The following is a 17,154-nucleotide window of genomic DNA, read 5'->3' as shown; positions in this document are numbered from 1 at the left end:
CAGTGGAACAGAAGGAAGTGCAGGACAGTGGAACAGAAGGAAGGGCAGGACAGTAGGGCAGAAGGAAGGGCGGGTCAGTGGAACAGAAGGAAGTGCAGGACGGTGGAACAGAAGGAATGGCAGGACAGTGGAACAGAAGGAAGGGCAGGACAGTAGAACAGAAGGAAGGGCAGGGCAGTGGAACAGAGGGTGCAGGACAGTGGAACAGAAGGAAGGTCAGGACAGTAGAACAGAAGGAAGGGCAGGGCAGTGGAACAGTGGGTGCAGGACAGTGGAACAGAAGGAAGGTCACGATAGTAGAACAGAAGGAAGGGCGAGACAGTAGAACAGAAGGAAGTGCAGGACAGTAGAACAGAAGAGGCAGGGCAGAGGAATGGCAGGACAGTAGAACAGAAGGAAGTGCAGGACAGTGGAACAGAAGGAAGGGCGAGACAGTAGAACAGAAGGAAGTGCAGGACAGTGGAACAGAAGGAAGGTCGGGAGAGTAGAATAGGAGGAAGGGCAGGACAGTGGAACGGAAGGAAGGGCAGGACAGTAGAGCAGAAGGAAGGGCGGGACAGTAGAACAGAAGGAAGTGCAGGACAGTGGAACAGAAGGAATGGCAGGACAGTGGAACAGAAGGAAGGGCAGGACAGTAGAACAGAAGGAAGGGCAGGGCAGTGGAACAGAGGGTGCAGCACAGTGGAACAGAAGGAAGGTCACGATAGTAGAACAGAAGGAAGGGCAGGGCAGTGGAACAGAGGGAGCAGGACAGTGGAACAGAAGGAAGGGCAGGACAGTGGAACAGAAGGAAGGGCAGGACAGTGGAACAGAAGTAAGGGCAGGACAGTGGAACAGAAGTAAGGGCAGGACAGTGGAACAGAAGAAGTGCAGGACAGTGGAACAGAAGGAAGGTCGGGAGAGTAGAATAGGAGGAAGGGCAGGACAGTGGAACAGAAGGAAGGGCAGGACAGTAGAGCAGAAGGAAGGGCGGGACAGTGGAACAGAGGGAGCAGGACAGTGGAACAGAAGGAAGTGCAGGACAGTGGAACAGAAGGAAGGTCGGGAGAGTAGAATAGGAGGAAGGGCAGGACAGTGGAACAGAAGGAAGGGCAGGACAGTAGAGCAGAAGGAAGGGCGGGACAGTAGAACAGAAGGAAGTGCAGAACAGTAGAACAGAAGGAAGGGCAGGACAGTAGAATAGAAGGAAGGTCAGGACAGTAGAATAGAAGGAAGGTCAGGACAGTAGAATAGAAGGAAGGTCAGGACAGTAGAATAGAAGGAAGTGCAGGACAGTAGAACAGAAGGAAGGGCAGGACAGTAGAACAGAAGGAAGTGCAGGACAGTAGAACAGAAGTAAGGGCAGGGCAGTCGAACAGAAGGAAGGTCACGACAGTAGAACAGAAGGAAGTGCAGGACAGTAGAACAGAAGGAAGGGCAGGGCAGTGGAACAGAAGGAAGGTCAGGACAGTAGGACAGAAGGAAGGTCACGACAGTAGAACAGCAGGAAGGGCAGGACAGTAGAACAGAAGTAAGGGCAGAACAGTAGAACAGAGGGAAGGGCAGGGCAGTGGAACAGAGGGAGTGCAGGACAGTAGAATAGAAGGAAGGGCAGGACAGTAGAGCAGAAGGAAGGGCGGGACAGTAGAACAGAAGGAAGGGCGGGACAGTAGAACAGAAGGAAGGGCGAGACAGTAGAACAGAAGGAAGTGCAGGACAGTGGAACAGAAGGAAGGGCGAGACAGTAGAACAGAAGGAAGTGCAGGACAGTAGAACAGAAGGAAGGGCAGGACAGTACAACAGAAGGAAGGGCAGGACAGTGGAACAGAAGGAAGGGCAGGACAGTAGAACAGAAGAGGCAGGGCAGAGGAATGGCAGGACAGTAGAACAGAAGGAAGTGCAGGACAGTGGAACAGAAGGAAGGGCAGGACAGTAGAACAGAAGAGGCAGGGCAGAGGAATGGCAGGACAGTAGAACAGAAGGAAGTGCAGGACAGTGGAACAGAAGGAAGGGCGAGACAGTAGAACAGCAGGAAGTGCAGGACAGTGGAACAGAAGGAAGTGCAGGACAGTGGAACAGAAGGAAGTGCAGGACAGTGGAACAGAAGGAAGGGCAGGACAGTAGGGCAGAAGGAAGGGCGGGTCAGTGGAACAGAAGGAAGTGCAGGACGGTGGAACAGAAGGAATGGCAGGACAGTGGAACAGAAGGAAGGGCAGGACAGTAGAACAGAAGGAAGGGCAGGGCAGTGGAACAGAGGGTGCAGGACAGTGGAACATAAGGAAGGTCAGGACAGTAGAACAGAAGGAAGGGCAGGGCAGTGGAACAGAGGGTGCAGGACAGTGGAACAGAAGGAAGGTCACGATAGTAGAACAGAAGGAAGGGCGAGACAGTAGAACAGAAGGAAGTGCAGGACAGTAGAACAGAAGAGGCAGGGCAGAGGAATGGCAGGACAGTAGAACAGAAGGAAGTGCAGGACAGTGGAACAGAAGGAAGGGCGAGACAGTAGAACAGAAGGAAGTGCAGGACAGTGGAACAGAAGGAAGTGCAGGACAGTGGAACAGAAGGAAGTGCAGGACAGTGGAACAGAAGGAAGGGCAGGACAGTAGAGCAGAAGGAAGGGCGGGACAGTGGAACAGAAGGAAGTGCAGGACGGTGGAACAGAAGGAATGGCAGGACAGTGGAACAGAAGGAAGGGCAGGACAGTAGAACAGAAGGAAGGGCAGGGCAGTGGAACAGAGGGTGCAGCACAGTGGAACAGAAGGAAGGTCACGATAGTAGAACAGAAGGAAGGGCAGGGCAGTGGAACAGAGGGAGCAGGACAGTGGAACAGAAGGAAGGGCAGGACAGTGGAACAGAAGGAAGGGCAGGACAGTGGAACAGAAGTAAGGGCAGGACAGTGGAACAGAAGAAGTGCAGGACAGTGGAACAGAAGGAAGGTCGGGAGAGTAGAATAGGAGGAAGGGCAGGACAGTGGAACAGAAGGAAGGGCAGGACAGTAGAGCAGAAGGAAGGGCGGGACAGTGGAACAGAGGGAGCAGGACAGTGGAACAGAAGGAAGTGCAGGACAGTGGAACAGAAGGAAGGTCGGGAGAGTAGAATAGGAGGAAGGGCAGGACAGTGGAACAGAAGGAAGGGCAGGACAGTAGAGCAGAAGGAAGGGCGGGACAGTAGAACAGAGGGAAGGGCAGGGCAGTGGAACAGAGGGAGCAGGACAGTGGAACAGAAGGAAGGTCACGACAGTAGAACAGAAGGAAGGGCAGGGCGGTGGAACAGAGGGAGCAGGACAGTAGAGCAGAAGGAAGGGCAGGACAGCAGAACAGAAGGAAGGGCGGGACAGTAGAACAGAAGGAAGGGCGAGACAGTAGAACAGAAGGAAGTGCAGGACAGTACAACAGAAGGAAGGGCAGGACAGTGGAACAGAAGGAAGGGCAGGACAGTAGAACAGAAGGAAGGGCAGGGCAGTGGAACAGAGGGTGCAGGACAGTGGAACAGAAGGAAGGTCACGATAGTTGAACAGAAGGAAGGGCAGGGCAATGGAACAGAGGGAGCAGGACAGTGGAACAGAAGGAAGTGCAGGACAGTGGAACAGAAGGAAGGGCAGGACAGTGGAACAGAAGTAAGGGCAGGACAGTGGAACAGAAGTAAGGGCAGGACAGTGGAACAGAAGGAATGGCAGGACAGTGGAACAGAAGGAAGTGCAGGACAGTGGAACAGAAGGAAGGGCAGGACAGTGGAACAGAAGGGAGGGCAGGACAGTGGAACAGAAGTAAGGGCAGGGCAGTGGAACAGAAGGAAGGGCAGGGCAGTGGAACAGAAGGGAGGGCAGGACAGTAGAACAGAAGGAAGGGCAGGGCAGTGGAACAGAAGGAAGGGCAGGGCAGTGGAACAGAGGGTGCAAGACAGTGGAACAGAAGGAAGGTCACGACAGTAGAACAGAAGGAAGGGCGGGACAGTAGAACAGAAGGAAGGGCGAGACAGTAGAACAGAAGGAAGTGCAGGACAGTGGAACAGAAGGAAGGGCGAGACAGTAGAACAGAAGGAAGTGCAGGACAGTAGAACAGGCGGAAGGGCAGGACAGTACAACAGAAGGAAGGGCAGGACAGTGGAACAGAAGGAAGGGCAGGACAGTAGAACAGAAGAGGCAGGGCAGAGGAATGGCAGGACAGTAGAACAGAAGGAAGTGCAGGACAGTGGAACAGAAGGAAGGGCGAGACAGTAGAACAGAAGGAAGTGCAGGACAGTGGAACAGAAGGAAGTGCAGGACAGTGGAACAGAAGGAAGGGCAGGACAGTAGAACAGAAGGAAGGGCAGGGCAGTGGAACAGAAGGAAGGGCAGGACAGTAGAGCAGAAGGAAGGGCGGGACAGTGGAACAGAAGGAAGTGCAGGACGGTGGAACAGAAGGAATGGCAGGACAGTGGAACAGAAGGAATGGCAGGACAGTGGAACAGAAGGAAGGGCAGGACAGTAGAACAGAAGGAAGGGCAGGGCAGTGGAACAGAGGGTGCAGGACAGTGGAACAGAAGGAAGGGCAGGGCAGTGGAACAGAGGGACCAGGACAGTGGAACAGAATGAAGTGCAGGACAGTGGAACAGAAGGAAGGTCGTGAGAGTGGAATAGGAGGAAGGGCAGGACAGTGGAACAGAAGGAAGGGCAGGACAGTAGAGCAGAAGGAAGGGCGGGACAGTAGAACAGAAGGAAGTGCAGGACAGTAGAACAGAAGGAAGGGCAGGACAGTAGAATAGAAGGAAGGTCAGGACAGTAGAATAGAAGGAATGTCAGGACAGTAGAATAAAAGGAAGTGCAGGGCAGTAGAACAGAAGGAAGGGCAGGACAGTGGAACAGAAGGAAGGGCAGGACAGTAGAACAGAAGAGGCAGGGCAGAGGAATGGCAGGACAGTAGAACAGAAGGAAGTGCAGGACAGTGGAACAGAAGGAAGGGCGAGACAGTAGAACAGAAGGAAGTGCAGGACAGTGGAACAGAAGAAGTGCAGGACAGTGGAACAGAAGGAAGGTCGGGAGAGTAGAATAGGAGGAAGGGCAGGACAGTGGAACAGAAGGAAGGGCAGGACAGTAGAGCAGAAGGAAGGGCGGGACAGTGGAACAGAAGGAAGTGCAGGACAGTGGAACAGAAGGAATGGCAGGGCAGTGGAACAGAGGGAGCAGGACAGTGGAACAGAAGGAAGTGCAGGACAGTGGAACAGAAGGAAGGTCGGGAGAGTAGAATAGGAGGAAGGGCAGGACAGTGGAACGGAAGGAAGGGCAGGACAGTAGAGCAGAAGGAAGGGCGGGACAGTAGAACAGAAGGAAGTGCAGGACAGTAGAACAGAAGGAAGGGCAGGACAGTAGAATAGAAGGAAGGTCAGGACAGTAGAATAGAAGGAAGGTCAGGACAGTAGAATAGAAGGAAGGTCAGGACAGTAGAATAGAAGGAAGTGCAGGACAGTAGAACAGAAGGAAGGGCAGGACAGTAGAACAGAAGGAAGTGCAGGACAGTAGAACAGAAGTAAGGGCAGGGCAGTGGAACAGAAGGAAGGTCACGACAGTAGAACAGAAGGAAGTGCAGGACAGTAGAACAGAAGGAAGGGCAGGGCAGTGGAACAGAGGGAGCAGGACAGTGGAACAGAACCAAGGGCAGGGCAGTGGAACAGAGGGAGCAGGACAGTGGAACAGAACCAAGGGCAGGGCAGTGGAACAGAGGGAGCAGGACAGTAGAACAGAAGTAAGGGCAGGGCAGTGGAACAGAAGGAAGGTCACGACAGTAGAACAGAAGGAAGTGCAGGACAGTAGAACAGAAGTAAGGGCAGGGCAGTGGAACAGAGGGAGCAGGACAGTGGAACAGAAGGAAGGTCAGGACAGTAGGACAGAAGGAAGGTCACGACAGTAGAACAGCAGGAAGTGCAGGACAGTGGAACAGAAGGAAGGGCGAGACAGTAGAACAGAAGGAAGTGCAGGACAGTAGAACAGAAGGAAGGGCAGGACAGTACAACAGAAGGAAGGGCAGGACAGTGGAACAGAAGGAAGGGCAGGACAGTAGAACAGAAGAGGCAGGGCAGAGGAATGGCAGGACAGTAGAACAGAAGGAAGTGCAGGACAGTGGAACAGAAGGAAGGGCAGGACAGTAGAACAGAAGAGGCAGGGCAGAGGAATGGCAGGACAGTAGAACAGAAGGAAGTGCAGGACAGTGGAACAGAAGGAAGGGCGAGACAGTAGAACAGAAGGAAGTGCAGGACAGTGGAACAGAAGGAAGTGCAGGACAGTAGAACAGAAGGAAGGGCAGGGCAGTGGAACAGAGGGAGCAGGACAGTGGAACAGAAGGAAGGGCAGGGCAGTGGAACAGAGGGAGCAGGACAGTGGAACAGAAGGAAGGTCAGGACAGTAGGACAGAAGGAAGGGCAGGACAGTAGAACAGAAGGAAGGGCAGGGCAGTGGAACAGAGGGTGCAGGACAGTGGAACAGAAGGAAGGTCAGGACAGTAGAACAGAAGGAAGGGCAGGGCAGTGGAACAGAGGGTGCAGGACAGTGGAACAGAAGGAAGGTCACGATAGTAGAACAGAAGGAAGGGCGAGACAGTAGAACAGAAGGAAGTGCAGGACAGTAGAACAGAAGAGGCAGGGCAGAGGAATGGCAGGACAGTAGAACAGAAGGAAGTGCAGGACAGTGGAACAGAAGGAAGTGCAGGACAGTAGAACAGAAGTAAGGGCAGGGCAGTGGAACAGAAGGAAGGTCACGACAGTAGAACAGAAGGAAGTGCAGGACAGTAGAACAGAAGGAAGGGCAGGGCAGTGGAACAGAGGGAGCAGGACAATAGAACAGAAGGAAGGGCAGGGCAGTGGAACAGAGGGAGCAGGACAGTGGAACAGAAGGAAGGTCAGGACAGTAGGACAGAAGGAAGGGCAGGACAGTAGAACAGAAGGAAGGGCAGGGCAGTGGAACAGAGGGTGCAGGACAGTGGAACAGAAGGAAGGGCAGGACAGTGGAACAGAAGGAAGGGCAGGGCAGTGGAACAGAGGGTGCAGGACAGTGGAACAGAAGGAAGGGGAGGACAGTGGAACAGAAGGAAGGGCAGGACAGTGGAACAGAAGGAAGGGCAGGACGGGATGTGATCCCTTGGTTTGATTCTTTGGTGAGGTCTAGAGTCTGGGTTGGCTTCAGGGTTTATAAAATGAAGAGGGATCTGGATGCTTCAGTCAGCAGTGGTGCCACATCGTGATTTGTTTTGTGGTGGATGATGAGTTGGTTTTTCAAGTTTTCAGAGAACTTTGTAAAGTCCATTGGTGGATGGATTGTAAGAGATGTCTCTACTGTTGTTATGGATTGCCTCTGAGTCATGGCATGCAATGAAATCCTTATCACTATGTGATTTATTTTTTTTAAAAAGTGGAATTTTAAAATAAAGAAAATCTCATTGTCTGTCTTTCTCTCTCGGTCTGTAGGAGTTGGACGTGGAGGGGTTTGAGGAGTTGTTTAAAACTAAGGCTCAGGGGCCGGCAGTGGACATTTCTCTGTCCAGGCAGAAGGCCCCTCAGAGGGGCCCCAGCAGAGTGTCCTTACTGGAGGCCAACAGGGCCAAGAACCTGGCCATCACCCTCAGGAAAGCTGGTCAGGGGTCAGATGTCACCTGCAGAGCCATCCAGACGTAAGACACACAAACACACACACATGCACACAATTCCACTCAGAACAGTGTTGTATTGGAATGGATATTTCATCAACACTATGGGCGGATGCTTCAATTATGATGAGAATAGAACGACAGATAATACTAGTCTAAATGATAATAAATTAAATGATAAATGAAATTGTATCTTTCTGGCTTTAATGTGACCAAAGAATTGTTTCAAACAGCAAACAAGTTTCATATCATCAAATTAAAGATCAATATAAGGTGAATCTAATATGTCCTCACACAAGTCAGACATACCGCTGATATAGCGATGATATAACACTGTTATATAGTAGATATACCACTGTTATATACTAGATATACCACTGTTACATCTATATACCGCTGTTATATAGATATACCGCTGTTATATCGACATACCACTGCTATATCGACATACCACTGTTATATCGATATACCACTGTTATATCGACATACCACTGTTATATCGACATACCACTGTTATATAGATATACCACTGCTATATCTACATACCACTGTTACATCTATATACCGCTGTTATATAGATATACCACTGCTATATCGACATACCACTGTTATATCTATACACCACTGTTATATCTATATACCACTGTTATATCGACATACCACTGTTATATCTATATACTACTGTTATATCGACATACCACTGTTATATCGATATACCACTGTTATATTGACATACCACTGTTATATCTATATACCACTGTTATATCGACATACCACTGCTATATCGACATACCACTCTTATATCTATACACCACTGTTATATCTATATACCACTGTTATATCTATATACCACTGTTATATCGACATACCACTTTTATATCTATATACCACTGTTATATGGATATACCACTGTTATGTCGATATACCACTGTTATATCTATATACCACTGTTATATCGACATACCGCTGTTGTATTGACATACCACTGTTATATCTATATACCACTGTTATATCGACATACCACTGTTATATCTATATACCACTGTTATATAGATATACCACTGTTATATCGACATACCCCTGTTATATCTATATACTACTGTTATATCGACATACCACTGTTATATTGACATACCACCGTTATATCTATATACCACTGTTATATCGACATACCACTGTTATATCGACATACCACTGTTATATCGATATACCACTGTTATATCGACATACCACTGTTATATCGACATACCACTGTTATATCTATATACCACTGTTATATCTATATACCACTGTTATATTGACATACCACTGTTATATCGACAGACCACTGTTATATAGATATACCACTGTTATATCTATATACCACTGTCATATCGACATACCACTGTTATATCTATATACCATTGTTATATCGACATACCACTGTTATATCGATATACCACTGTTATATAGATATACCACTGTTATATACCACTGTGGCAGGAATGAGGAAAAACACAGGAGACCAAGGCGAGTTTGATGTTTATTCCTCAACTCCAAAAACCAACTGCAGCAGGAACAACCTTGCACCAGCGAGCCCGGGAACGTAAACCACGCCCCCAGCTCACAGTCCTGCTGGGTGAGAGGCATAGCCCCTAGTGTCCGCCACACAGCCCCCCCCCCCCCGAACACCCAGAAGGGACTCCTGGAAAGAAAATTAGTGTCTCACTGGAGGCTTAAGCAGCCTGCCATAACGGCTGCGCCGTCCCTCAGCCAAAACAGTAGGTGAAACACAGTCCAAAGCCGGCTGAGAAGCAGAACGCTGAACCCGTGAAGACACTGCCGGGGTCCTGGAAGGAGGACGACCCCGACGGGGAACCTGGGCCGGAAACACAACTTCGCCTGCCACTCTGTGCGCCGGTTTAAGCCTATCAAGCGTGACACGCTCCCTACGCCCACCCATATCCAGCACAAAACCCTTAGGACCCGTCTCAAGAACCCGAAATGGGCCATCGTATGGGGGTTGGAGGGGCGAGCGGTGCGCATCATACCGTACAAAAACAAAACGAGCCGAAATGAGCTCCGCAGGCACGAACGACCGCAGAAAGCAGCGGTGAACGGGGCCTGGAACCCGGGTGCTGTCGGACAAAAAAGGATAAACGGCCGGACGGGGTCGAGGAGCGGAACTCCCAGGCAACAATTCCCCAGGGACGCGGAGCGGCTGACCGAGCACCAGCTCAGCGGGTGACGCGTCGAGGTCCTCCTTAGGAGCCGAATGCAACCCGAGCATAACCCAAGGTAAACGGTCCACCCAGTTACCATCCGAGAGCGCAGCGCACAGCGCTGCCTTGAGCGACCGGTGAAAACGTTCACACAACCCGTTAGCCTGGGGGTGGTACGCGGTAGTGCGGTGTACCTGCACACCCAAGGATCGCGCAAGTGCCGACCAGAGCTCTGACACGAACTGGGGGCCCCTGTCTGAGGTGATATCTGACGGAGTGCCGTAACGGGCGACCAAGGAGGAAAGAAAAGCGCGTGCAACATCCGAGGATGTTGTGGAGGATAGAGGGACAGCCTCTGGCCACCTGGTGGTCCGATCTACCATTGTGAGCAGGTGCATAAAACCCTGTGACGAAGGTAGAGGGCCCACCAGGTCCACATGCACGTGGTCGAAACGTCTGGCCGGGATCGGAAACGGTTCGAGGGGCGATTTAGTGTGCTGGTGGACCTTAGCGCGCTGGCACGCTACACATGCAGCTGCCCACCCCTTGACGTCCTCGCGGAGGCCAGGCCAGACGAACTTGGAACCGACCAACTTCACCGACGCCCGAACTCCAGGGTGCGAGAGGGAGTGAATCGAATCGAAAACTTGACGGCGCCAGGTCACTGGAACAACGGGGCGGGGACGGCCGGTGGAGACATCGGAGAGGAGGGCAGGACTGCCTTCCTGCATCACAGCGTCCTCTAGCTTGAGGCCGGTACGCGTTGACCTAAGGGCAAAGACGTCCGGGTCGCTGGGCTGGTCGGCAGCCATAGCGGGGAAATCCACACCGAGGTGCACAGGACACACAAGCACACGCGACAGACAATCAGCAACAGAGTTGGACTTCCCGGCCACATGCTGAATGTCCGTTGTGAACTCGGAGATCGCCGCTAGGTGGCGCTGTTGACGAGCAGACCACGGCTCAGTCACCTTGGACATGGCAAAAGTCAACGGCTTATGATCCACACAAGCCGTGAATGGGCGACCCTCCAGCAGGAAGCGGAAATGCCGGGTTGCAAGGTGCAGTGCCAGCAACTCCCGGTCAAAAACGCTGTACTTGCGCTCGCTATCTCGCAGTTTGCGGCTAAAAAATGCGAGTGGCTGCCACGCATTCGCCACACGCTGTTCAACCACAGCCCCCACGGCTATGTCAGACGCATCGGTTGTTAAAGCTATGGACGCCGTGGGTGTGGGATGGGCGAGGAGGGCAGCGTTAGCCAGGGCGCACTTAGCTCCATCAAAGGCCTGGACCCGTTCGGGAGTCCAGTCAACAGGGTCGTTAGCCTTCTTAAGCCGCAGGGCTTCGTAAAGTGGCTGAAGGAGGTGGGCAGCGCGAGGGAGGAAACGGTTATAGAAATTCACCATGCCCAAGAATTCCTGCAATGCCTTAACAGAGACTGGGCGGGGAAATTCCGCCACCGCTTGCACCTTAGAAGGCAACGGGACCGCACCTTGAGGCGAAATGCGGTAACCCAAGAAGTCAATCACCGGCAGTCCAAACTGACACTTGGCCGGGTTGACTATCAGGCCGTGTTCGTCCAGACGACGGAAAACCTGTTTCAGGTGCGCCAGGTGCTCGTCAGCTGACGGACTGGCCACTAATATGTCGTCGAGATAAACGAACACGAAAGCAAGGTCACGCAACACCGAGTCCATCAGCCTCTGAAAGGTTTGCGCTGCCCCCTTCAAGCCAAAAGGCATGCGCATGAACTCAAAAAGCCCAAACGGGGTGATCACTGCGGTCTTGGGCACGTCCTCTGCGCGCACTGGAACCTGATGATAGCCGCGCACCAGGTCCACCTTAGAGAAGATAGTGGCACCTGCCAGGCGTATGGAAAAGTCCTGTACATGTGTGATGGGATAGCGGTCATTGGCGGTGACGTTGTTCAGGCGGCGAAAATCGCCGCAAGGCCGCCACGACCCATCCGCCTTGGGCACCATGTGAAGCGGCGAGGCCCACGGGCTGTTGGAACGCCTCACTATACCCAGACGCTCCATGATGGCGAACTCCTCCTTAGCTGTAGCCAATTTTACTGTGTCGAGGCGCCGCGCGCCCCCCAAAACTGGCAGTCCCAGAGTGGGAATGAAATGTACCCCGTGTTTAGTAACCACGGTGGAAAAGGCAGGTGTAGTCACCGATGGAGAATCCGCCAGCAAACGCTGAAAAACATCCCCTGATGCTAAAAAGTTAGCGTGTGTTAACGGCCCGGCTCCCCCTGTCTCGCACGGAACAGTGGCGAAAGACACAGCATCAACTAAACGGCGGTTTGCAACATCAACCAGCAGACCATTAGCACACAGAACATCCGCGCCGATAATAGGAACAGTAATGGCGGCCACTACAAAGTCCCACTCAAAATGGCGCCCTTGGAAGAAAACAGTCACCAACCTTGTGCCAAATGTCGCAATGGACGAACCATTAGCTGCACTCAACTGTGGGCCGCCGCCTTCGGCCGACCTGTCTGTCTTAGCAGGAGGGAGTAGGCTCTTTTGCGAGCCGGAGTCCACCAGAAACCGTCTTCCTGACACCGTGTCCTTAATGAAGAGCAGCTCACTACGTCCGCCAGCGCCCACAGCTGCTACTGAGCGCTGCCCGGGAGTTTCCCGCCGCCTCAAACGTGCACGGAGGGACGCAGCGCCTCGCCTTGCCGCCGAACCGTTGATGGAAGAAACAGAGGCCTCTCCCGCGCCGTCTCCGGACAGTCACTCCAGCCACCACTGCCGTGTCTGCGTCCTCCGACGTCGGCTGCAGAGGCTCCGATGCCACACTCTGCACAGAGAACCGTCTGGTAGCCGGCAGGACCCGATCGGCCTCCTCAGCCAAACCTCGGCAGTCACCAGCGGCCAGACACGGGGAGTTAGCCAAAGCCGCGCGCACAGGAGACGGAAGCTGGCGCAGGAAAACGTGCGGGAAAAGGAACCCGCCTTCGTCCGAGCCTAGCAGCGACAGCATATTGTCCATGAGATCCACAGCCGTCCCGTCGCCCAAACCGGATAGGGAAAGGATCCTATCTGCCCTCTCTGCGGCAGATAGGCTGTACCTCCGGAGCAGAAGATGTTTGAGGGCGACGTATTTACCGTGTTGCGGAGGGGGGGGGGCAACAGCTGCATGGCCCTGCGTGTAGACTGCTGGTCCAGCGCAGCGACGACCAGATAGTATCTGGAGTCGTCCGCGGAGATTCCACACAGGTGGAACAGCGCCTCGACATGCTGGAACCACGAGGCCGGGTCGCTCTGCCAGAACTCTGGGAGCTTCACAGCCGCGGCGAGAATGGCCGGCTGTGAGAGTTGGGGCGGCGTGGCCGAAGTGGATTCACACTCCTCTTCTGCTCCAAACATGTTCAATTCGGGGTCACCAATGTGGCAGGATGAGGAAAAACACAGCAGACCAAGGCGAGTTTGATGTTTATTCCTCAGCTCCAAAAACCAAAAACTACAGCAGGAACAACCCTGCACCACAGAGCCCGGGAACATAAACCACGCCCCAGCTCACAGTCCTGCTGGGTGAGAGGCACAGCCCCTAGTGTCCGCCACACCACTGTCATATTGACATACCACTGTTATATCGATATACCACTGTTATATCTATATACCACTGTTATGTCGACATCTACTACTACTTTCGGCTGCTCCCGTTAGGGGTCGCCACAGCGGATCATCCGTAATTTATGATCCGCATATTTGATTTGGCAAAGATTTTATGCCGGATGCCCTTCCTGACGCAACCCTCCCCATTTGTCCGGGCTTGGGACCGGCACTAAGGATGCACTGGCTTGTGCATCCTGTTATATCGATATACCACTGTTATGTCGACATACCACTGTTATATCGATATACCACTGTTATATCTATATACCACTGTTATATCGATATACCACTGTTATATCTATATACCACTGTTATATCTATATACCACTGTTATATCTATATACCACTGTTATATCGATATACCACTGTTATATCTATATACCACTGTTATATAGATATACCACTGTTATATCGATATACCACTGTTATATAGATATACCACTGTTATATTGAATACCACTGTTACATAGATATACCACTGTTATATCGTTATACCACTGTTATATCGACATACCACTGTTATATAGACATACCACTGTTATATGGATATACCACTGTTATATTGAATACCACTGTTACATAGATATACCACTGTTATATAGCTATACCACTGTCCTATCTATATACTACTGTATATAGATATACCACGGTCATATCTATAGACCACTGTTATGTAGATATACCACTGTTATATCGATATACCACTGTTATATCGATATACCACTGTTATGTAGATATACCGCTGTTATATCTATATAGCACTGTTATATAAACAGCACAGCTGCATAACGTCTGAAACTAGACTGAGACTGACGAGGTCACGTAGCTGAATTGTTTCTCTCACTAAACGTTGTGTCCACACGAACTGATGAAGCCTTCTGGGATTTCCTCATCTGGATTATAGAGCATGCATCAAGATATTATAGTTGTTGTCAGTTGTTGGGTTTTTGTTTCTAGGTTCAACCCCCAGGCGGTCAGGGTGGACTTTGTGGAGTATCTAGCTATAAAAAAATCAAAAACAATAGAATCAAACATAGTAGAACATGAATATTTCCCGTTTTGTTTTTGTTGTTGGTGTGAGCTGTGTTTTTGTGTTTGTGTTTCTAGGTTCGACCTGCGAGCGGTCAGGGTGGACTTTGTGGAGTGTCTGATGCGTTTCCTGCCCACAGAGAGTGAGGTGAAGGTCCTACGGCAGTACGAGAGGGACAGAAAACCTCTGGAGGCGCTGAGTGATGAAGATCGCTTCATGATGCAATTCAGCCGCATAGAGAGACTCAACCAGCGCATGTCAATCATCACCTTCATGGGCAACTTCACTGACAACGTGCAAATGCTGACCCCAGTAAGACAAACAGACGCACACACACACACACACACACATAAAGGGAAGGGTCAGCCAAGATCGTTCTTGCTTGCCTCAGTGTCCTGGAATCATAATACAGGTCATGGAAGGACGATGGGTTGCAGCCAATCACCCTCTCCGCAGAGCGAATGATATGCTGTAGACAGTGACCACCTAAGACAGTTACCATGTAAAGACAGTGACCATCTAAAGACAATGACCATGTAAAGACAGTGACTATGTAAAGAAAGTGACCATGTAAAGACAATGATCATGTAAATATAGTGACCATGTAAAGACAATGATCATGTAAATATAGTGACCATCTAAAGACAGTGACCATGGAAAGACAGTGACTGTCTGAAGACATTGACCATATAAAGAAAGTGACCATCTAAAGATAGTGACCATATAAAGACAATGACCATGTAAAGACAGTAACCATGTAAAGACAGTGACCATCTAAATACAGTTACCATGTAAAGACAGTGACCATCTAAATACAGTTACCATGTAAAGACAGTGACCATCTAAATACAGTTACCATGTAAAGACAGTGACCATGTAAAGACAATGACCATGTAAAGACAGTGACCATGTAATGACAGTGACTGTCTGAAGACATTGACCATGTAAAGACAGTGACCATGTAAAGACAATGATCATGTAAATATAGTGACCATGTAAAGACAGTGACTTTCTGAAGACATTGACCATGTAAAGACAGTGACCATGTAAAGACAATGATCATGTAAATATAGTGACCATGTAAAGACAGTGACTGTCTGAAGACATTGACCATATAAGACAGTGACCATGTAAAGACAATGATCATGTAAATATAGTGACCATGTAAAGACAATGATCATGTAAATATAGTGACCATCTAAAGACAGTGACCATGGAAAGACAGTGACTGTCTGAAGACATTGACCATATAAAGAAAGTGACCATCTAAAGATAGTGACCATATAAAGACAATGACCATGTAAAGACAGTAACCATGTAAAGACAGTGACCATCTAAATACAGTTACCATGTAAAGACAGTGACCATCTAAATACAGTTACCATGTAAAGACAGTGACCATGTAAAGACAATGACCATGTAAAGACAGTGACCATGTAATGACAGTGACTGTCTGAAGACATTGACCATGTAAAGACAGTGACCATGTAAAGACAGTGACCATCTAAATACAGTTACCATGTAAAGACAGTGACCATGTAAAGACAATGACCATGTAAAGACAGTGACCATGTAATGACAGTGACTGTCTGAAGACATTGACCATGTAAAGACAGTGACCATGTAAAGACAATGATCATGTAAATATAGTGACCATGTAAAGACAGTGACTGTCTGAAGACATTGACCATGTAAAGACAGTGACCATGTAAAGACAATGATCATGTAAATATAGTGACCATGTAAAGACAGTGACTGTCTGAAGACATTGACCATATAAGACAGTGACCATGTAAACACAGTGACCATCTAAAGACAGTTACCATGTAAAGACAGTGACCATATAAAGACAGTGACTGTCTGAAGACATTGACCATATAAAGACAGTGACCATGTAAAGACTGTGACCACGTGAAGACAGTGACCATCTAGAGACAGAGACCATGTGAAGACAGTGACCATCTAGAGACAGTGACCATGTGAAGACAGTGACCATCTATAGACAGAGACCATCTAGAGACAGACCATCTAGAGATAGTGACCATATGAAGACAGTGACCATCTAGAGACAGAGACCATCTATTTTTTTTTTTTTGTAAATTTATTTCTGATTTTTCCCTTTTTTCTCCCAATTTAGTGGCCAATCGATCCCTATTTTAATTCAAACACCCACCCTCGCACTGTATGCGTTCGCCAACTGCATCTCTCCGGCCGGCAGTCTCGAAGGAGACCGCCTCGCCACTTTCGTGACAAGGCGACTCCAAGCCGAACCACTGTTTCTTCCGACACACACAGAGACGCATTCACGTGACGAACACAAGCCGACTCCGCCCCCCTCCCGAAGACAGCGTTGCCAATGATCGCTGCTTCGTCGAGTCCGGCCATAGTCGGATCTGACGAGACCGGGGCGCGAACCCCAGTCCCCAGTGGGCAACTGCATCGACACAGAGCCGATGCTTAGACCGCTACACCACCGCGGACCGTTAGACAGAGACCATCTAGAGATAGTGACCATGTGAAGACAGTGACCATCTAGAGACAGTGACCATCCGTGTACCAACTGCTTCTCTGATAGTGACCTTCACTGACCACCGTGTCGTTGGGTTGTTTATGTCGCCAGTGAGACACTGCTGTCAGTCATTATGAGACGGGACCACGCCCACTAGTGGTGGGGAACTGATAAAAGAAGCAGTATCTGTATC

At 50.3% G+C, this 17,154-nt stretch overlaps 1 protein-coding gene across 2 annotated transcripts in view; it reads left to right on the top strand.

The window, feature by feature from the left end:
* The window catches only part of LOC130131332 (formin-like protein 2), a 214,405-nt gene that overhangs the window by 161,047 nt on the left and 36,204 nt on the right, over positions 1-17,154 (top strand). For both annotated transcript variants that reach the window (XM_056300987.1, XM_056300986.1), the window contains 2 exons: positions 7,414-7,616; positions 14,530-14,764. In XM_056300987.1, the coding sequence (XP_056156962.1) occupies positions 7,414-7,616; positions 14,530-14,764 (438 nt within the window). The remainder of the gene's footprint in view (positions 1-7,413; positions 7,617-14,529; positions 14,765-17,154) is intronic.

This window comes from Lampris incognitus, chromosome 21 (genome assembly GCF_029633865.1).
Source record: "Lampris incognitus isolate fLamInc1 chromosome 21, fLamInc1.hap2, whole genome shotgun sequence".
Lineage (NCBI taxonomy): Eukaryota > Metazoa > Chordata > Actinopteri > Lampriformes > Lampridae > Lampris > Lampris incognitus.
Note: the sequence above shows the minus strand (reverse complement) of the source record. Positions and strands in the feature narration are given on the sequence as shown.